This window comes from Melitaea cinxia, chromosome 19, assembly GCF_905220565.1.
Source record: "Melitaea cinxia chromosome 19, ilMelCinx1.1, whole genome shotgun sequence".
Taxonomy (NCBI): Eukaryota; Metazoa; Arthropoda; class Insecta; order Lepidoptera; family Nymphalidae; genus Melitaea; species Melitaea cinxia.
The window spans coordinates 6,393,182-6,415,962 of record NC_059412.1 but is presented as its reverse complement, the minus strand read 5'-3'; the positions used below and the strand labels follow the sequence as shown (position 1 = coordinate 6,415,962).

Genomic DNA, 22,781 nt, shown 5'->3' with positions numbered 1-22,781 from the left:
GCACGAAGCGAAGTTTACTTAATTATGTGTAATCGGCCGAGCGCTTTCGAGGCCATATTGAACCGATCCGCGCCTCGCGAACATCATGTTTTGTTTAGGCTTTTTATTTTTGACATGTTGTGTATAATTAGATGTATTATTATTTATTCTTTCTAATTTTTTTAATAGTTTTATTACATCGTTCGGAAACTCGCAAATATTTAGGTACTTTTTTTGTTAAAGTTCTTAGTTTTTAGCTTTCAATTCGTTTCGAGACACATATTAAAATTTGTTGCTTATTTAATATTTAAGCTAATGAGTTATGGCATCGGAATTAGAGTTAAATATGATCAAGTGCCCTTTGTAATCATGCAATACGGTAAAATTTAGGTACAGATAATTAAATGTTACTTAGACAAATAGATTAAAAATACAGCCTAAGCTATGGATGGACCTATGCGTTCCTTTGTATTGTAAAAGTTACCTCATAATGTATTTCGTACACGTGTCGGCTCCGGCCTTCGGACCATGAAGATTGTTAAATCTAAATTAAAATGTGCCCTAAAATTGACGCCAAATTCTTATCGACGATTTTTATATTTTAAGATGTAATGTGTGAGCGCCTACTACGAAAGCGCTATGCGATTGTTTTAGGTAAATTGTAAAATACTGTTTTTTTTTTTCGTTTTTTTTTCTTAAGTAGTATCTTGTGTTGATAGCGTGTATAATTTGTTTTTTTTTATATTTACGTTAAGCAATATGTATAAATTTGTTTTCCTCTAATTTTATTATCTGTGTAACTATACCCTATGTTATTGATGATAGAATACATTAATTTTTATGTATAATATATTTTTGGTTCTTTATTTTCCTTTTTCCTTTTTTTACTTTTTTTTTTTCGCTTTCGATTTGTCATCGAGAAGGGCGGACGATTGTTTTAATTAGAACAGTCAATTTGATAACTGTTAATTACTAATACCTAAAATAAAAACTACTGCGATAATAATGCCTCGTAGCGGAACGAGAGCGGGAGTTTATATTTTGATCGTTTTGTAATTCGTAGAAAGACGTATGCTTAAGTAAGTGTTAGCCGTATAAAGCTACGGTCAGTGGGTTTACTACGCCAAGACACCAAGCAATATTTGTCGACTACCTCATAATGAGAGTGTAATTTCACGATGAAAAGGTCATATTGAGGTATATTATTTATTAATTTTTTTTGAGTAAAATGTACATGATGGTGTCTAAACTTTAATTATTACGATTTGAAAATCCTTTGACGGTTTTTTTCCTGCATGGAGAAAGAGCGATATCATTATCTTTTGAAAAATACTACAAGAAACAGTAACATCCATCATCCTGAAAATCCTTTTTTTTTAATAAAATTTAATTGTCACAAAATTAATTCCACCAATAATATTATTGAAATCTTTACATATCTAAAATCTTCAAGGCAAATAGCTAAAACAAATAATATTAAATATTTAGTCAATTAAGACCCACCCACTCAATAAAAATGATATTATTTTCACCGTGAAAATACACAGATCGCGTTTGCAATAAATGCCTTATAGTATTTCCATCGCTGTTCTAGATATATTGATTTTTGTAAGATAATATTAATTTCAGTACTTTTAAGAAGATTATTATTTTAAATGGAACTATAAATTGAAATCTATGGAGCTATGTTTGTTTTATTAAGGACTTTCAAGTACTTTAAAAAAAAAACACGAAATTATTATCAAATCAAATCAAAATAAAATATTGTTGATAACGAAGTAATTGATTATTTTTTTTTTATTTTATTGTATTGGTACTGTTCTATAAAACATTTTTTTAATAGTTGACAGATGAAAAACAATAATACAAGTATATTTATAATGTTTTTAGTATACACTAAAAATACACCATCATTATATCATCATCATCATTATATCATCATCATCACATATTTTATTATTAAAAATGAGTTATTCGATGATTTATTTTTTATTTAAGATTTGTCTGTCTTTAAAGTATTGAAATTATTTTGAATCGCAGCACAATTATAACATTTTATAATAAATATTATTCGAATAAGGTAAAATAGCATTACTATTGGTGTAGTAATTCGGTAAGTATAGGTGATCGCTGCAAGCTCGCGTTAAATTTGAGGCAAAATATATTCAATCACTGGCGCCAATTCATAAATATAATTATAATCTTTAGGCTTATGTGTGTTTCGTCGACAAGTCAATGCTACTCCCACCTTTGGTTGAATATATGTTGTTATAAAACCGATTTTACAAATTAACGTTGCTAGAATGTCATTTCACACTCTTAAGACTCGGCCAGATCGCATGTAATAATACGATCCAAACAATTTTACAACAAAAAATATTATTGTACAAAGATTGAAACAATTTTATAAGTAATATGTAAATTTGTGATCTATTTGCTTTAATAGCAAGTTTTTCCAAAATACTTTTGGATATTGGTCACGATGTTGACAATAAAACGCTTCCAAATATTTTTATATGTGCTAAAGAGATAATTTTTACATTTACAATTTATGTTATAATGTGCTTTTTAATGATGATGCTATTATATGCGATTGGCAGTGTTAGGAGTGCTTTATCATAACGTTTAACGCTGTCAGATGGAAGTTCCGAATATACTAGGCGTGTAGCAAGAATGCATTCTCTGACAAAGCTTTGTATACGATAGATATAATTAACGCAAGGAGTATGCACACAAAATGCCCATAAATTAACAAATATATCCAATATGGTAAACAGACTGCAACAAGTTCAAGCTACTAAGATAGTAAGAAAATGATAAAGGTAATGGAAATGGTGTTCTAATATTGGCCATATTAGCTATAAGTTTTGTTAATATAAGTATTTATAAATTTGTCGAACCGAAGGCGAATAAGGGATTGTAAGATGGGATGCTAAAATTTTGACTATCGAATATGCACTAGTGTTTACCATATTCGTTGGATATTTGAATTTTGGGAATCTTTTAACGGTTTTTGTACCGAGACAATGATTTTCGGTTTAATTGTAACATAGTTGTCTAAAATACCATAATCGAACTAAAGAGACTTAAGGAAACGATTGAAAAAAAAAATTTAATTCTTCGTAAAGGATCTTAAATGGAATCGCTCATAAAAGTATACAAGAAGCCGAGTTTTAGTAGTAATAATTAAATAAAATCCGTTCTAGGTGTAATGTAAAAAATGTTTACATTAATATATTTGTAATATTAAGTTTCATGTGTTGGTGTTAAATTACAAATCAAACGTAGATGACAGCTAGCGAATACCTCACGACTCGAGGAGGGGAATTGAAGTAATTTATTTTAGAATTAAATAAAGTTCAAAGTGGAAATTTAAATTGTGCCTTAGTGAGAAATCGGTCAGACAATTCATTTTGAACGATAATGAGAAACGACGCGGCGGTGTTGCAAAATATTAAACAGTGGACAATTGATGCCGCACCGGCGGACACCCAATCTCTAGCACTGTACACAACTGCACTTAATGTAAAAAGAGACTTATAATATTGTTTCAAATGAGAAACCCCTTCTGATTTATAGTTGAACTAAATTAACGCAATAATATTTAACAATATTTTGTTTTATTGGATGTTGTAATTGATTATTGATTATATTTACATTATATTATAAAAAAGTAGATCAGTATCTTATATGTCGTAGCAATAATTTAAGAATGGCAATAAGGTCTAGTGGATTTGCTTTTGTGTCTTTGAATATATTATTATTAAGGTGTATAGAGTCCCTTCGTCCTCACTAGTCCACCCGACTCCCGCTGTACACTGCTTACCGAACCCCACACTATGTTCAAATTCTTGACGTTTTTAAAAATATATATTTTATAATACATAATATTGAAATTAAGTAGAAACGATTTATATCAAGTAATTAATATTTCATCGATGTGCGTGTTCCAATTATTTTTATTAAATGCTAATTTGTAGCTGTTTACGAATGAATGGATTATGGATATTAGGCTTCTTACTTCGTACAACTACTTCATCGAATTGAGCACAGACGCGGTGGTTGTATGTTAAAGTATAACACCAATTGTTCACATTAGATCGCCGCGTCTGAACTCATCGTCAGCATAATAATTTCTGTCCTTCCTCTGCCAACTTTTCAATCATTTAGTACAATTTTGTTAGTTTTCCAATTATACATATTATTAACTTAAGACAAAGTGCCAAGAGATGCAAAATTTTCCTAAGTGCAATTCTGTCTCAATTACTGTAGGTACCTCTGTATGTTACGTACAATGTACTTTATGATTTTAAAAAGCGTGTTATATTGCTTAGCCTTTAAATTTCTCACGGGATACTTTACGCCAACACCTATTAACAAATTCAACATTGATTTGCTTCATTAACGATTTAACGCGAACGATTCCATTCACTAAATATTCGCTTAAGATTCACCTTCAAAGTATCCTGATGAGCGAAAGTGAGAAAAATATATCGAAATTTTGTAACATGTAGATTATATTGCAGCCAACTATAATATTCTAAATTATGTTTTGTAGTCGATGTTTTTTCTATAGTTCATAGCGAACGTATGAGTGATCGCAGAATTGTTACACGGCTTCGCATTGTGTCGCGTGCGCTTAGCATAAGTATATCACGAGACGAAACGAAGAGGAAATGTCAGGCCTTCGCCGTAATGCGAGCCGTTTCATTGGTAGTGCGTGTTTATCGTAAGAGACAAACTAATTATAGTATAAAATTGTTTACCACACGCCCGTCAGCGGCGTTAGACGAAAATATTATTTTTCTTAGATCACATTATATTGTAATAAAATGGTAAAGTCTAGCGCATGCCCGGGAGCGGTGCGCGTGCGACGGTCGCTTCACACAAAGAGTATTTTTTTACGAACGCCGCGTCCCCCTCCCGCCCCATGCTTGTTATGTTTAAGAGGAAATATCTATTGTCTATTCCAAGGGTTGAATAACTACCGACACTTTTTTATATTACAATAATTATAGAAATTATTATTGACTATGTTGTTTCCTTTTATATACCCAGTTATACTATCTCTGAAAAGTAACGCAAATCGACAATTAACTACTTTTTACCCGACTACAGAAGGAAGGTAATGTTTTTTGAGTGTATGTATGTAGATTTCTATGTTTTCCACTATAGCCTAAACGGCTGGAAGGATTGTAAAGTTAGATTCGTCTTGATGGTCCGAGTGACTGGGTACATAAAAAAATATTAAAATAGCGGATTTTGAACGACATTATTGAAAGATTAAAAAAATTACCCAACATATCGAGTATGGAGGACTTAATTAGCTGATTTCAGAAATATATATAATTGTCAGCCTTTAATTCCATGTGGCGCCCTCTAGAGATTAAAAAATAACTTTGAGTGAAAAAGAATCATCTCGATCTTGATAAAGTTAATTTGAATAGTAGTGATGAATAAATAAAAAAACATTAATATTTTCTAGTAAAATAAATTTATTTCACTTAATTCCTAACATGTTTCTTCTTCTTCTTTTTCTTGCTAGAGTGAGCTTCGATTAAATCATCAATTTCTTTGCTGTCATCTCCGAGCCGTTTCTCACCGCTGCAAGGGACATAACTGCTTTATTTTTGAACAAATGGCGCTTAAAATATTCGTGTAGCTTTTCTTATGAGAACTAGATGGCACTGATATTATTTTAAATCGCTTTATCGTTTATACAAGTTCAACAGGATAATTATGTATTTTCAACGCAGTGTTAAAATCGTTAATAACGAACATCCAATTAAACCAAATTATTGGGAAGTAGCGTCTTTCTATACTACTTATTTAAGCGTAAATGTATTCTATCTAAACACCGACGGTCGCGGGTTCGATTCCCGGTCGGAGTGGATATTTGTGATTATACAAATATTTATTTCCGGTCTAGTTGTTGGTCCTTGTGGGTTTCCCCGTCATGCCTCATAGAGCACGTTAGTGTAAGTGTCAGTCCCGGATAATATCACATACACCTAATAGCGATCGTTAATTATAATAGGCAATATATTCGCCAACCCGGAGTGATACAGCGTGATGTATTAAGCTAACATGCTAGACTATAGAAAAAGGCCTGTGCCCAACAGTGGTATACTACAGGCTGAAGCGTCTTCTTCCTATCGTAATTAAACTTACTGCAATTCTGATGTAAAGCATAAATATTGATTATAATGTGATGTCTATGTTAGTACAGAACAGTGCTATTTTCTTTAGAAGAACTATAAAACATTGGTCTATAGTACGTTCAACGAGCCGAGATACCAAACGTAAACAAACAAAACGCGATATCATTCAACTATGCAAGGTTTTGTTGTAACCTTTTTTTTTCTTACACAAATTTTTAAAATGCAAAATAATTTTAAATTTTGATAATTACTTAATTAAATATAATTAATTCAATTTAATTATGTATATAAGATTTGATACTTCTTAAATAATAATTATCAAAATATACAAATCATCCCGAGCACTTCCGAACACGGAATGAAATAAAAATAAATAATACAAAATCAAAGGGCCGTCTGCGGTCCGAGTGTTTTCAAAACCACTTTAAATATCGTTCGACCTTGCACGTACGAGTACGAGAGACGTACAGCAGATAGAAAACAAACAAGATAGAAAGAGATAGTCTATATTTTGTTTGTTCCGTCGTCGCTACGAAAAAATGATGGGCTTTGTTTACGTTTGGTATCTCTTCTCGTTGAACAGACTTTAGTATAATTATTTCATTATTCACAAACAATTTTACTCTGTTCTTTGCTATCAATAGACAACACATTCATATTCATGTCATTAATAAGGAATATAATCGGAGCCTATACGATCGTTTATACAGTGTGTACTTGTGCTTTATATATAGATAGTAGTAGTCTTAATAATAATAATAAACAACTTTATTGCAACTAAAACTAGTTTTTGATTATTATCAGTAAAAATACAAACCTCTTGACAGAAACGATTTTCTTCTGATTAGAGCCAGACAAGGCTTTGCCCCAGTCGAGGTCGCTGCCTTTAATTCTGTATTGCGCGAGGTCTTCGCCCATCAAACGCGATAACTCTTTTCTTTGTTTACGTTCCAATTCCTGAAAAATAATATAGATGTTTATTACCAAAAAAAAATGTTCAAAATTAAAAAAAAAATTAAATCACTTTTTTATTTTATAATCTTAAAGCAATGTTACATTAAAACTACTTGCAACTGTTCAAGTTTTTCAAAGTATCTTGATGTTATGTATAATTTAGTCACTGGCTTTTAATTGGTAACGAAGTAGCCAAATCGTATTTTTACTAACAGTCATAAGAGTTGATGGTATACAAAAATTTCATTAATGAACATGAACTTTATTATGTACTTTTTTGGGATAAAAGTAAAAAAAAAAACAACCTCTATCACAAAACTTTATTTCTAAATTTCAAAATAAGTAAAAATACACAACAAACAATCACTACCTTTGCCGCCTTCGATAGTTCCTCCTGAAGACTCTGTTTGACTGGTTCATCGGTCGCTACATCTGCTGTTTTATCATCAATACCCATTTCTTTAGCCACCGTTACTTCTAAAATAGAGTTTAGAGCTGCATTTATCTTCTTGCAGCCTTCGTAGAACTTCGCCAAGATTTGAGAACCAGGTAAACCGAGTTCAGTCGCTATTTCATCTACGTCTTTCATTTGAAAACCCATCGCTACAAATAATACCTGGAACAGAATTATATGTATGTAGTAAGGACTCATACAATAGAGACACTGATATATTTAGTTAAAAGTAAAAAAATGAATTAGGTTAGTTTACTGTCTAAATTCATTCAGTTAGTGGACAACAGATCGGAAGCCACACAATATTTTCAATTCATTTTTTTTTTTTAAGTTTTAGAACATAACTATAGTATACGAAATTAAAGTTACACAGTGTTTTGTAGAGCTTTCGATGGATGTCTGATGGTAAGTACTCTGAAAATTTAGTCAGAGCTGCTAGAACTTCCAATATAAAATGTAATGTAAGCCATAAAGTACATAGCTAAGACAATAAAAATCACAATTAGCATTATATATATCTACTCGTTGGCGCTGGCGCAACCGTCACAGCACTGGTTTATGGCTGTTGCACTGGCGGTTACGGGTTCGATCCCGGCACACGACAAACATTTGTATTGGCCATACAGATGTTTGCCGTGGTCTTTGTGGGTCTCCCCACCGTGCCTCGGAGAGCACGTTAAGCATCGGTCCCGGTTGTTATCATGTACACCTGATAGCGATCGTTAATTGTGTAATGGGAATATATCCGCCAACCAGCATTGGAGCAATGTGGTGGATTAAGTTCTGATCCTTCTCTGGTAGACTGACAAAAACGTATTTTACTGCTAGAGTCAGTGTCTCTCATGAAATATAAGTTTTTAAACTTTTAAGGTTCACTATGAATATTTTTTGTTGTTTGGGGTTTACCGCGATTATTATTTTGACAACGATGCCGAAATACAGGAAATTTTAAAATAATAATTGTTATCCTGTAGAATTAAAAGCTCTCGCGACATGTATCTAACCTGCTGCACAGCATCTAGCTTCAATTTAACCTTCGTGTGGAAGACTATGCTGGCGAGAGGGAACAATAGGTCGGTAATCAGCCTATAGTCTGCCTGTTGTCGACAGTAGGCTTCCAACCGGGACTGGTCGTGACTGGATAGGTGTTGCTCGATCAGTTGCTTTGTTAACTCTGTGGACATTAAATTTTATATTGTTTACTATTATAGCTGTACCCTGCGCGCGTTGCTAAGCTTTTTTTTTATCGTACCAACTCAGAAACCTTTGTGGGGTCATGCACAACACCATTCTGAAGATAATGACATGATCAAATGCATAGTTTACGATTCTATAAAGGACATACAGACAAACATTCATATATATATATATATATATATATATATATATTAGCTGACCCCGCAAACGTTGTTTTGCCATAACATAAAATTTCAAATATTTTTCTCAATTTGATCGCAGCACCAACTTTTGGGACAAACTGAAATTAAAATAGAATAATATTTAATATTTGATGCTGCGACGATAGCGCAGTCTACTGGATCCAATGTAAAACATTCCAAAATTAACAATTAATATAAATGAAAAAATTAGTAAAATAAACATTTTCCAGTGGACCAAATTGTGAATCTAAACCATCCTCGAATCCCTTTGAACTCACACAAATTTTTTTATCAAAATCCGTCAAGCCGTCTAGGAGGTTCAGTGACATACACACGCACACAACAAATATATATATAAAGATAGATTTAGTGATTATAATTATTGATTCAGGCGTATTCAGGTGTCTATTTAGGCCTATGCCCAGCAATGGGATATTACATGCTGAAGCGTAAGCGTCAGGCTGTAAGGGTAACCCACCGGGCTTGTCGACTTTGACGGCGTCCGAGGAGAGTGCGGAGAGCGCGAGGGACGCGGAGAGCGGGCGGAGAGCGCGCGCCAGCAGGCGGGAGAGCCTGCGGCGGAAGTCGCCGTAGTAGGCGGCCGGCCACGGCGCCGCGCGGACGGGCCGCAGCATGATGCACGAGTGCTCGCCCGTCAGCTCGTTCGCTTTCTGACTGTGGACGGATTATTCATCATTACAGCCTATACAGTCCACTGCTGTACATAGGCCTCCACAAGTTTACGCCAAAAATAACGTGAACTCATGTGTTTTGCCCATAGTCACCACGCTGGGCAGGCGGGTTGGTGACCGCAGTACTGGCTTCGTCGCACCGAAGACGCTGCTGCCCGTCTTCGGCCTGTGTATTTCAAAGCCAGCAGTTGGATGGCTATCCCACCATCGGTCGGCTTCTTAAGTTCCAAGGTGGTTGTGGAACCTTGTTATCCCTTAGTCGCCTCTTACGACACCCACGGGAAGAGAGGGGGTGGCTAAATTCTTTAGTGCCGTAGCCACACAGCCACACAGCACAGGACAGATTATTACACAATTCAATGACACACGTAGTCGCAACTTAACTGAGGTAGGGCACAGCAGGAATTCCCTGCTCAAAATATGGAACAACCCGACTGGGGAAGTACCTCGACCTTACAGAAGATCGCAGCTAAATAATACTGTTTTCAAACAGTATTGTGTTCCTGTTGGTGAGTAAGGTGACCAGAGCTCCTGGGTTGGGGATTGGATCGGCGACGCGCTTGCGATGCTTCTGGTGTTGCAGGCGTCTATAAGCTACGGTAATCGCTTACCATCAGGTGAGCCGTACGCTTGTTTGCCGACCTAGTGATATAAAAAAAAACTCATTTTTGTGTTTTACTTTACTTTCGAAGCCTACTTATCACAAAATTTGTCAAAAAAAAAGTGGTCTGCAAACGTGTAACGATAATACCAATTTATGTATTATTTGCACTACATAATAAGATTTTCGTCCAAAGGCTTGGAAATAGTTTGTTGGTTTCCGGAAAATGATTTAAAGAAATAACTACGAATGGCTATTCTGTAAGTGTTTCTGTTAGCTACATGTCGTTGTCAGAATATTAACTGTATAAAATATTCTTGTAAATGATGAAATTTAATGTATAATCGTTTATTTCATCTTTGTAACAATTAAGCGAAAGTTGAAGAAATGGTCTGTCGATAAACTTTTGAAGATCGCGAAAGTCTGCTTTAAGCCTATAAATTAATAAATAAATGATTAATCATAAGAGCAGGTAAAGTACGTAAATCAGTATAGTTCAGTTGACTTGAGACGTAGAAATAATAACAAAAAGAATCTCTCCTGTAAAATTCATTACTGTGTACCTATGACCTTCTTTTACTTATGTCACTGTTGGTTACGCGGTATTGCAGTATCAACGACCATATTCTATATTTAATTATGTACACAAGAAAAAACACTACTATATTGGCTTCCTATATAAACTAAACGTGTTTAATCATTAATACAGTCAATTAAATCAACAATTAAGCAATATAAAATATAACTCACCTTATATATACCGGTACATATTTCTGAGATTTCCAAAATTTCAACAAATCTTCTGTAAGACCAAAACTAGTTCCCAGGTAATCTAAATGTTCTGCTCGTACTTCAGTTAGTCTACGCAGGAGTGTTGGAGGTTTCGCTCTGAAAATATTAAAAATATATAAATATTTAGAACAAAGAAATTTTTAGGATTATCAAACTCAGTAACTGAGGTCGTTTTCTGTGTGTCAAAACTTTTTGATATATTGGTTAAATCAATAAATACATACATAGTAATACATCAAATTACGTAGGATTATCATAGCATATAATATTAAAATCTCGAAATAAATCGTTGGTTTGCTATATACATATATAAAAATTTATCACAAAACTACACGCGCTTGCCCAAGTCAAACTTGGTTTTCCTTAACTGATCTTATATAAATAAAAATTAATGTTGCTAAGCGCATAACTCGAGCATGGCTCGACCAATTCGGCTAATTTTTTTATAACCTTAAGGCCCAAGGAAGGTTTTAATACAAATTTTTTTTTTTTTTTTTTACTATTTATAAGAACATTTGTCAGAACGAAGTCTGTCCGGGCAGCTAGTTATTATTAAAATTTATGAAGTTTTTTAACAATTAAAATATGTCGCACCTGGGTGTAATATTTTCAGTTTGCAAGGAATCATTTCTTCCGTTTGCTTGTCTGTCATCATCGTCGCTATTAGCTTCTTCGAGACAAGGAATCTCACCGGAATAGTACGCAGCTAATTGTTGCAAGGCTCGCTTGCCGTAACCCATCTAAAAAGAACAAAATGTATTACTAATTCTGGTCTAATTTTGAAAATTAAGTATTTGCAGTTCTAAAATTTTTAAAGTGAACTATAAAACATCCATGTCACTAATAAATTTTTAGTGAGGTTAATTCAATATAAAATTGTCAGTTTTAAAATATTTAAAAAAAAAATCAGAATAACGAACAGTATTTATTAATATTTGCTGGGTCCTTAGGGAAATAAGGACACTCCGAGAAGCCTGTGAACGCCCCAGGAGGCTTCTGAGCTTCTGGAAGAAGCTGGGCTGGCTGAACTAGTCAGCCCTCTTTTCACGCATAACGGACCACCATGTGTCTAAATGCGGAAAACCGAGCCCACAACAATACAATACAATACAATAATATTTGCTGGTAAAACTCAAAAACTTTAAAACCGATTTTGATGAAACTTAATATCAATAAAAACGAGCGTGAAAACTTAATAACAAAAAAGCCTTTATAATAATACCAATAATAACAATTGTAAAAATAAAAATAGCATACCCGTTGATAAGATGGATGTGTGGCTATTCTGACGATTCTCGCTCCAGATAGTTTCGGAAAGTCTTTATCACCGAACTGTTCACACATATTCCATGGTATGAGGTCGCCTGCCGCTTTTCTGCCTCGACCAAGACTGTCTGTCACCGATCTAGGAAAGATAAGAGATTTTATAAAATGCGGCATTTATATATGTATAAATAAATTAGACTTTGTTTCTGATGTTCTGATTAATCTAAAAAACGGCCAGTTTTGACGTAACTGTTATAGGCAGATAGCTACTGTTATAAGAAGTAACATTAAAAGTAACAAGAGACAATACTTAAAAAAACCCGCGCAATTTTAAAATTTAAAGCGGTAAAACGAATAATAAATAATATATTTTAAATTACGAGTATTTAAATCACTTTGTGAAACAATCTAAATGTCATTCTCCTCCTTGGCCTCAGCCACTCGTAGTCAATGTATGTACTTTACTGCAGCTGTAGGATATTGCAAGGTGTTCTGTAGACTAAACTATGTATAGGCGCTTAAGGACCGCAACGCCATCGACCACGACCACTGAAATTGCTGTTCGACTAACATAAAAAGGGCACGGGCGTTATAGGTGATTTTATAAGTATTATATGGTGGATTAGCCGAGAACAGAGACCAATGGCGTAAGAGCGTGAAGGATGGTCAACAACATCACGATGAAGCCTGGTTTGGACTCTTATCGGACAGGAGAAACAAAAAACACCAGAACAGCGACATCAGTGACACTAGCACATCTTTTCCTTGTTCGGTCTGCGGTAGAAACTGTCGCTCCCGTATCGGCTTGTACAGCCATCAGAAGAAATGCTCAGACACCGTTTAAATCGTCTGGAATAGACGTAAAGGCCCATGATATGGTGGATTATATGGTGTGTGGGTTTTGGGTTGTGTAGTGGGGTATGGGGTGTAGGTTGTGAGGTATGGGGTGCGGGTGTCCCCTGCAGGTCCCACCGGTCGCTCAGGTTGCCCTCCAGGCACAGCTGCAGCACGCACAGCACCTCGGGCAGCGCGGCGCGCGCGGCGGGCGCCAGCAGCACGAACAGCTGGTGCGCCGGCGCGTCCGCCAGCAGCTGCAGGTCGTTGGGGCTGTTCTGGGGGGGAATGGGGGTGGGGGTTAGCATCATTTTATAATGAAGAATTACAAATTTTATGAGTATTTATGATAATTTACTAGGATGTTAGGCCAGTACTAGTACCAATATTATGAAAATAAATATTTAAAAATATAAAAATGTTTGTCCCAGTGGGAATAGAGATATATATATTTTTAACACAATATTATTACAATTACATGCGCCTACTTATATAAATTAATACCCTATACACTATACATAATATATGACACAAGACAATAAATATATGTAAATTATTTTTATAAACTGTGTACGTATATAAACTTGAGTTATAAAGTATAAAAATAAATAAACAATTTATTACCTTATAATGACTGGACACATATATAGCAACAATGCGATGAAGGAATGCCTCAGCAGCTTTATGGTAACAGAAAAGAGCATCGCGGTTCACTCTGTATAAGTCACAGGCGGCGGGGGGTGGAGCCCCCATGCCCGGTGTGGGACTTGGTGCCTCCAGACATAGTAGCGAGTTGAGCCACTGTTCCACTGGGTCTCCGGCACGGTAACGGATTGGTTCTTCTAATTTGATCTGTGATAAAGATTTATTCTTATAATTTTTTTGTATAAGTATTATAAATTTAAAACCGTTTATTTTTTGGTTATTTTTATTATCTGTTAATTTGCAAAGTACTTTATAAGCCTAAATTACAATACAGGAAGGACAAATACCTTATTTTTTAGTTTTCTTGTTATGTTCTTCAAATCCTACTGCATTCACAAGTAAACCCAGAGTCATCAAACTTTTTTTAATTCGATAGTCTTTATACCATTTTCAATTAAATTGGGCCAATATACGCACTATGATATATTATTTATGATATTATATTTTCAATACATAGTAATGACGTCACTTCGCTACAACGACGGTAATCACTCACCGGTGGTGGCGCATTATGCTCGGTCTGCAACTGCGCGAACAGTTTAAGAGACAAGGCTCGCCCCGTACCCTCGTACCCGGACACGGTGGAGGAGAGGAGAGCGAGCGGCGCACGTGTAGCCGCAGCAGACACGTGTCTGAGAGGAATGGCGGCCGCCTCGTCCACTAGCACCAGGTCGGCGGCTGACAGCAAGGCGTGGTCGTCGGGGGTTATGTACTGGAAAATGATGCAACATATTACATTTTAACCAAAAACAAATGATGGGGTATTAAAAAATAATAAAATAATTGATTGAGGGTGACAAATCTGATTTTGATCATAAAGAGAATTTCTAAAACACATTTAACAATGATTAAATTAAATTAATAATTTCATTCCACGTGGACATGATTTATAACACAACTGTCTGTAAATATTTTGTTCTAAGTTCGAAATACTATATATAACAAAATAATAATAAGCTTACTAAACATTTTTATTAATGGACACAGAGATATTTATTATTCTATAACAAACTGACTGATTATTCTATAACAAACCGCTGACTAGCCCGTTGGCGCAGTTTGTAGTGACCCTGCTTTCTGCTCCGAGGGTTGTGGGTTCGATTCCCACCCCGAGTCTGGGTGTAATATAAATATTTATTTATATATTTATATATGTATTATTTATAAGTATGTTTATCGAAAAAAAAAATATGTAGCTATATACCAGTCGGCTGTTACCTATAACACAAGCATTAAAGTTGCTTACTTTAGGAACAGACGACCGTGTGTGTATTGTGTAAATATTTATTTATTTATTTATTAAACTAGCGACCCGCCCGCGTAAAATAAATATAATATATAATAGATGCGCAAAAACGTGTTTATTTACGAAATCACACTAGAAACCTATCAGCTGAAGCGGAAGCTATCAGTGTTCTTCTAGTACATTACACATGTATTCCTGTCGAATTAATCTATTTACAAAAGAAAACCACATCAAAATCTATTGCATAGTTTTAAAGATCTAAGCATACATACAGCGAGAAGCGACTTTGTTTTATAGTATGTAGTGATAAAGGAATTTAGTTAGCAATATTTTTTTGAAATTAAATATACTTTACCTGTACAGTCTGACGTGAATTTCTAGCAATATTGATTCTGACAATGGCCTTTTTGAAGTCCGGGTTGGTCGACCTCACAATATTGTAATCTATGTGTTCTTGATACAGACAAGCATCTAGACCTTTTAATACAAATTCAAACAATGTGATCAAGTTTTCAGGGTGTGGTGATGTGACATATATGTTGACGTAGCCCAAGGAGACAGCGCCAGCTATCGCTAGACCGAGGCAAGCCGATTTGCCTCGACCTCTCGCTGCTGTAAGACAGTGGGGTGGCCTGAAATATCATAATAATGTACAAAACATCACTGGTTATTTACACTTCAGCCTGTAATAACTCACTGCTGGGCATAGGTTTCTTTCCCCATGTAGGAGAAGGATCAGAGTTTAATCCACCACACTGCTCTGCATGCATGCTCATGCGAACTGGCAGATATATTCCCTACTATGAGTAACGATCGCTGTCAGGTATTTAAGATAACAACAGGGACCGACGGCTTAACGTGCTCTCTGAGACACAGTGGGGAGACCCACAAGGACAGAGATCCAAACCGAAAAGAAATATTTGTACAAATACAAATATCTATATCGAGCGGGAATCGAACCCGCACACCGTCGTTGTTTGAGGCGAATAATCGACCATTACACCAGAGGGGTTATTAAGTTTATTTTATTAGTAAGTAGTAACTTTTCTTTCTTAACGTTATGAAAATAAGCGCAAAAATGTGTTTATTTACGGCATCACCTTACGCATTCGAAACCTCGAACTATCAGCGTTCCTCTACTATATTATGCATGTATTATACATATAAACCTTACTCTGGAATCACTCTATTTACTAAAGAAAACCGCATCAAAATCCGTTGCGTAGTTTTAAAAATCTTGCATACAGACGTCAGGAAGCGACTTTGTTTTATAGTATATAATGATATGATCAAATTAAATTTTTTAACTGATTAAGTTAATTTAGATACAATCATCTCACCTAGACTGTTTATCTGCAAGCGTGTTAATAAGAGCTACTAAAGCCGTAGCTTGATCGTATGTCCGACATAAAGCTACAAGTGGACCGGCTGGAGGCGTGTCTGATAATGACGACACTAATTCTGTTAGCTTTGTGTTTACTTTCTGTAAAATAAAAAGTCAGATATTAAATTTTCTCAGTTTTCTCTTTTAATGTCTTAAAAATTGAAATAAAAATACATAATTAGTTTTCATTAGACTATCTTTAGATAAGAAACAAAAAAATTTAGTTTTCTTTTAAGTTAATGCTTGCATAATGTTACTTCTATTTTAAAATACAAATTTATCAACAAATTCATTCACAACACAAATTATACTCTAATCATAATTAATCCATATGTTGTCTGATCTTGATTTTTTTTTATAATTAAAGCCTTTGCATAAGTAAATTTTGTAATTGATATAGTTCGCGTCATGTAAAAAGAACGCTGAAAGAAACTGGAGGGGGTGCGTTTGCGCATGGGTATACTCGCGCACAAGTACTACTGTTTTATTTTTTAATTAGGCTTTCACTCGCGGCTTCGTATAATGGTTATTGGTAGGTACATTAAAAAATACTAGAAATACAAGTGCGAATAATTCGGACTAAATAAGTATAATAATTATCACTTTACGAAATCACAATTTTTTTTTTAAACAAAAGCAATAACAAATTTTTTAGTTATTGAAATGTCGTATTCAAAAATAATAATTATCTGTACTCTCGATATTCGTATCTTAATAGTTTTTATGTGTTTAAAATGATAAATTGATAATTGTTTTTTGGTGAAATAAATAGTAAATGGAGAATTTTGTAATTTAAAACTTTTGTGCGCGATAATAATTTGAGTCGACGTCGAACTGTCAACCGCTGTCAACCAATAGCACACCGGCAAGCATGCGACACCTGATAAACACTCCCGTCCCCCTACCCCGTACCACCAAATAGACCGATAAATCGCTTCTGCGCAGCTTCAAGGCCAGCGTTCTTTTTACATGACGCGAACTATACCAGTTGTTAAAAATGTTTATTGAAATAAAGCTTATTATTATTATCATTACAGCCTATACAGTCCACTGCTGGACATAGGCCTCCACAAGTTTACGCCAAAAATAACGTGAACTCATGTGTTTTGCCCATAGTCACCACGCTGGGCAGGCGGGTTGGTGACCGCAGTACTGGCTTTGTCGTACCGAAGACGCTGCTGCCCGTCTTCGGCCTGTGTATTTCAAAGCCAGCAGTTGGATGGTTATCCCGCCATCGGTCGGCTTCTTTAGTTCCAAGGTGGTTGTGAAACCTTGTTATCCCTTAGTCGCCTCTTACGACACCCACGGGAAGAGAGGGGGTGGCTAAATTCTTTAGTGCCGTAGCCACACAGCACTATTACTTATTATTATATTTAAAATTAATAAATGGTATTAAAATTAAAAATAATTTGGTGTTATTAAGTTTGTCAATTAGCCCAACCAATATAAATCAAAATCAAATCAAAATCAAAAATAGTTTATTTAACTGTAAAGATACACCTTACATGAAAGGAACAATGAATCCCACACTAGGCAATGCCTGTTGCCTGGGATTCAAAAAAAAAAATACTTTTTAGTATAATTACCTCAGGAGCAGCATCAACCGGTTCAATTTGAGCTGTTTTCGAAGATATTGGAAGTACATTTAAAGCATCATCTAAAACAAGACACCTCGGGTTATCGGCCAATGATAAAAGAAAACGTTCATTGAAACGATTTACCACAGTGTCATAGGCTTCTGTTTTGAATCTGAAATGTTAACATACATTTTAATTTTATAGTTATAGAGTTTATTATTCAAAAATCATTAAATTTATAATATCTGCATTGCCCATCAACAGTTTAAGACTACCACGAGGAAGAAATAATAAAATGTCGGTTACAGATCACATGAATCAATCATCTTTAATTTTTTTTTTATAAAGAGTAACATAGACTATTTATTAAGTTAATTTATGTCCCAATAAGATGTGATTAATATAAAACTAGAGTCTAGACTAACGTGAATTGAATCAGCAGGCTGCATTATGTTAATATAGTGTATTTTTTTTATTAGTGATGAAAAAACTTTCCACAAACAATAAAATAAATATTATTTAACAAATACATGATAATTACCTAGCATGGACGTCCATAGTTATAGAATGAAGCTGTCGCAATGAATCCATGGTTTTGAGCAAGAATATGATGAGACCACCTCCTTCCACGGTTTCTATCGTGCGAGCCATCAAATTTGGAGTGAGCGCTTCGAAATCCTTTAAAAAATATTATATTTATAAGAAAACAAACTTGTATCCTCCAATCTTTATTTAAAAAATTATAAAAAAACAATATTCTTTCATTTCACTTAAAATTTTTGTACAGTTATTTGTATACAAGTTTAGTTAGCACCAGTGGACTTATTTCTAGTAAAGATCTATTCCTGCCAAACTGTGATAGTAAGAACTATATTATGTAGCAGACTAAAAAAAGTGCAGTAAAGTAGATAATATATAGATACTTGAAAATAAAAAGCTAATATAAAGTTATAGGATCATACAATACATATTACACATACATACAAATGTATATGACATAATAATAATTATACACATACACATTACATTCACACCTATTTATATAAAAATATATACATAATATACATATACAAAACTCAATAAAAGTAATTATGAATGAAATGGAATATCAGCTTCTTTTGAAAAGAAAAAAAGAGAAACACTTGGATTTTTGAAATGAAGTTTCTCTTTTTTAACCGACTTCAAAAAAGAAGGAGGTTACTCAATTCGACCATATATATATATATATATATATAAAAGACATCCAATTACATAATCACGCCTCTTTCCCGTAGGGGTAGGCAGAGACCACTTCTTTCCACTTGCTACGATCCATACACACTTCTTTCGCTTCGTCCACTTTCCAGTTTATTCCCTTCATACATGCTCTTCGGTTTAGGATACTCTTGACCTGGCCTTTTTTCAAGACGTCCCTTATTTGGTCTCGGAACGTCCGGCATCCAATTTGGTGCAGTTATTTGGAAATTAAGTGTACATACATTTTAGATTCATTATTTTTGTAAAGATAGCTTTTAAAACTTACTTGCAAAACACAGACTCCATAAGTCTGTCCGAGCATCGCATGACTCTCTGAATAGTAACGACCGTGTATAGTTGTTGCAACTCTGAACGCATCAAACAGTGATTCCTCTGATACCTCTAACTTTCCAGCTGCTATCTTCTTAGCTCTTTTTCGACCATGACTACAATTAATATCATTAAGTTATTAGTTAACAGTATGTTTTTATGAGCTATTTGGCTTTACTGTAGTTTCATTCTTGTTAATTTTAAACTAGAAGCTACAGATAAATTAATAAACAGTTTAGAGCTCTTAAGTAGCGGTAAGAGTTTTAATTTCACAGTACAAATACCTTATAACTTTTAGTAAGTTGGTAACACAATTATTAACATATAAAGAAGAATATTTGCATGAGTACTTATGGACCCAGGAAGAGTATCAACAGACATGACAAATAACTATACCATTTTACAAACTGTCTCTAAATATTATTATTATATTGATTTGAACTTACTTGCTTATAGCTTCATCTTTGTTTTTGTAGCACCACAGTACTGTTGGCCTAGCCTTAACGGTAGACTTTACGAGCATATCGTACAAGATAGGTACCTAAAAGATTCATGATATAATTATTAGGTATATAATCCTTAAACGAAATGAAAAAATGCATTAATACCATGATACAATCACCACGAATACCGTTTTCGCTTAAAATAATCAACGATTTAAATGACTAAATAGGAATAAAGAAGGGATTTCTCTATTAAGCATTCCAATGACGACGCATTTAATTAAAAAAGCATACATCGTAAATAACTTACCTGATCCCTACTTTTGTCACCAACGAGTAGAAACATAGTCCTGTGGCCGAGTTTAACGCCATTTTCTATCATAACCCTTATACGATTATCAATCTTTTTCTTCACCATTTTGAAGTTTTCATACAAATCACAATATTTAAATAAAAACCCTTTCTGTATTTTATAACCTAAGACTGCCTAAGACCACATGTTTATAACATTTTTATGACACAAGTGTTGACAATTGACTGTTGACATACGACGATTTTTCAAATGTCTGAAATTAGGTCTTAAACAGAGCATACTTCATCCTAGGGTCTTAAAATACAATACAGCGTAAAATATCTTTCATATTCAAGCAAAGAGTAAAATAACTTGCTTATACAGCATTCAAGGAACCAAGGAAGTTAGGTACAGTCCGGTCGTCAGTTGGCCGACTACCGAACAACTTTACTCTTTGCTTGTATAAGCAAGTTACTTTACTCTTTGCTCTTTGCGAACAACTAAATTGCGTACCTACGTTTACAATTTAGTTGATCAACTTTATTTTGTTGGTTGGTTAACCTACCCCACCCCAGCCGGCAAAATAATCATATTTGTAATAAAAAAAAAATACTAATCGATAGATTTTCAATAGCTCAATTCAACTACGTTGTCCTTTTAAATTGCTCACCTTAAATTATTTAATTAAAAATCAAAAAAGTCGTTGAAAAATATTCATCTATCAATTATTTCAAACTCCTATATCTTTTGATGAGTTTTGCCAAATACCCTAGAACGTAAGTTGGTAAGAAACTGCAAGAAACAATAAAATAATTATTAATAATGTAAAGTGGTATAAAAAAGACGTAAATTTTTTGGCCACGTTAATTAATAGTTAGCATGCAATTTCTAATTATTAAGAAACGTCTCAACAACAGTAACGTTCTATCTTTTTTTTTTAATACGGAATTTTTTGAGGGACGTTGGTTCAATCCCGTAACTAGATTTAGTCTAGTGAGAAGTGCGGCTGCAACTAGTTTTATTGTACGCGTAGGACCATTTGGACTTATACTTTGACAAAGGGGAACGCCTGTGTATGGCTACTCCTCTCCGTGTTGCTCTATAACATGAACAAACGCAGATCAAATTTTCATTTATCTCGTAGCCTCTTACAACACGTTACGAGAACCGTACTGTATTCCCCAAAATAATCTCGGAATTTTCGCACCGCGGGCGTCGTCCGCGCTTACTGCACAAGCCAGCTACCCACATGCGCTACGCGGCATACGCCCCAACAATACGCGCTCTACATTTGATCAGCGATTTGCATCATTGTGAGGTCTTAGACTTATTTGCCGATAAAACCTCTGTTTTCTGTAAAAATAGCTATAAATATCTTTGTACGTTATTTTATTTTATTGTATAATTTAATTATTATTATTATTCTTGGGCTTAATGGCTTTCAGTTGTGCCAGAGGCACTGTCGATTTCGCCAATGTCACGTGGGATAGAAAAGACACGAAGGAGAATGATCAGTGTGGTTGAGATTATAAGCTATATTGATTATTGCAGACAGAGAAAAAAAAATAGTCAGGCTTTTGTTGTTAAACCACAACCTGAAACAACGGACAATAACATTAAAAATACATATAATATTTGAGTTATATTATATATTATACACACTAAGAAAAGAAAAAAAAACAGGACGTTCACATAGTCTACCTACAACTTAATTTTGTTAATTTCTATATATTTACACAAAAATGCACAAAAGGGACTAAACACAAACGCTAACAAACATTCTACATTAATAGGTCGAGGAATTTCACTGGGAAGGATGTCATAGATAGGATGAAGGAGTTTGGGGCAATTGAAGAGGATGTGGGATACTGTACCTTCGTCAAGGCCACATTCACACAGCGAGTGGTCGCGAACTCTTATTTTTACCAGGTGGACAGGTGAGCACGTATGTCCAAGACGTAAACGACAAATTGTGGATGTGACTCTGCGGCTAGCATGTCTATAAAGAAAGAACCAAGGGCGTCTTGGAATGTCAGGTTGAATTAATGAGTAAAACTTACCCTTCTCCGATTTTGATGAATTCCAATGTGAGTGCCAGGATTTGTCCATCGAGGATTTGGCTAGGGAACGGAGGTCTTGAGAGGAGATTTCAAAATGATTGATGCAACCAGACTGTACAGCAGCTTTAGCGCACGAATCTGCTGTCTCATTTCCAGGAATGCCAGAATGGCTTGGAATCCAGACTAGCGCGATTTGAATGCCCTTGTGATGACACGAGAAAAGAGCCTCTCTTATCTTTAAAATAACAGAAGATCTTAATCTGCTACGAAAAGGATTATCTTTAATTGCATAAAGGCAGCTAAGGGAGTCAGTCAGAATAACAGTCTGTCTTAAGTTATGGGAGAGGGAATAAAGGATAGCTTCGAGTATTGCGATAGCTTCACCAGTAAATACTG

General features: G+C 34.6%; 1 protein-coding gene across 1 annotated transcript; it reads right to left on the bottom strand.

Moving 5' to 3' along the window:
• Positions 1 to 5,454: 5,454 nt before the first annotated feature.
• On the bottom strand, positions 5,455 to 20,567 carry LOC123662611 (RNA cytidine acetyltransferase). The gene is made up of 18 exons (XM_045597428.1): positions 20,344 to 20,567; positions 20,037 to 20,131; positions 19,547 to 19,706; positions 18,566 to 18,702; positions 18,018 to 18,196; positions 16,404 to 16,524; positions 15,419 to 15,695; positions 14,314 to 14,529; positions 13,737 to 13,964; positions 13,251 to 13,390; positions 12,270 to 12,417; positions 11,607 to 11,752; positions 10,971 to 11,108; positions 9,406 to 9,602; positions 8,553 to 8,722; positions 7,465 to 7,710; positions 6,958 to 7,097; positions 5,455 to 5,583 (listed from the first exon to the last, which is right to left on the bottom strand). The coding sequence occupies exons 1-18, from the start codon at positions 20,449 to 20,451 to the stop codon at positions 5,484 to 5,486; spliced, it is 2,946 nt and encodes a 981-aa protein (XP_045453384.1). The 5' UTR covers positions 20,452 to 20,567; the 3' UTR covers positions 5,455 to 5,483.
• Between the last annotated feature and the right edge of the window lie 2,214 nt (positions 20,568 to 22,781).

What these genes read in the sequence shown, in the direction of transcription:
- LOC123662611 (XM_045597428.1), bottom strand. Translation starts at nt 20,451, where the DNA reads ATGGTGAAGAAAAAGATTGATAATCGTATAAGGGTTATGATAGAAAAT. An exon ending in TGAGGTAATTATACTAAAAA is followed by an intron (nt 16,525 to 18,017) that starts GTATTTTTTTTT and finishes CAAAGCTAACAG; the next exon opens with AATTAGTGTCGTCATTATCA. An exon ending in ATGTGTCCAGTCATTATAAG is followed by an intron (nt 13,391 to 13,736) that starts GTAATAAATTGT and finishes ATTCCCCCCCAG; the next exon opens with AACAGCCCCAACGACCTGCA.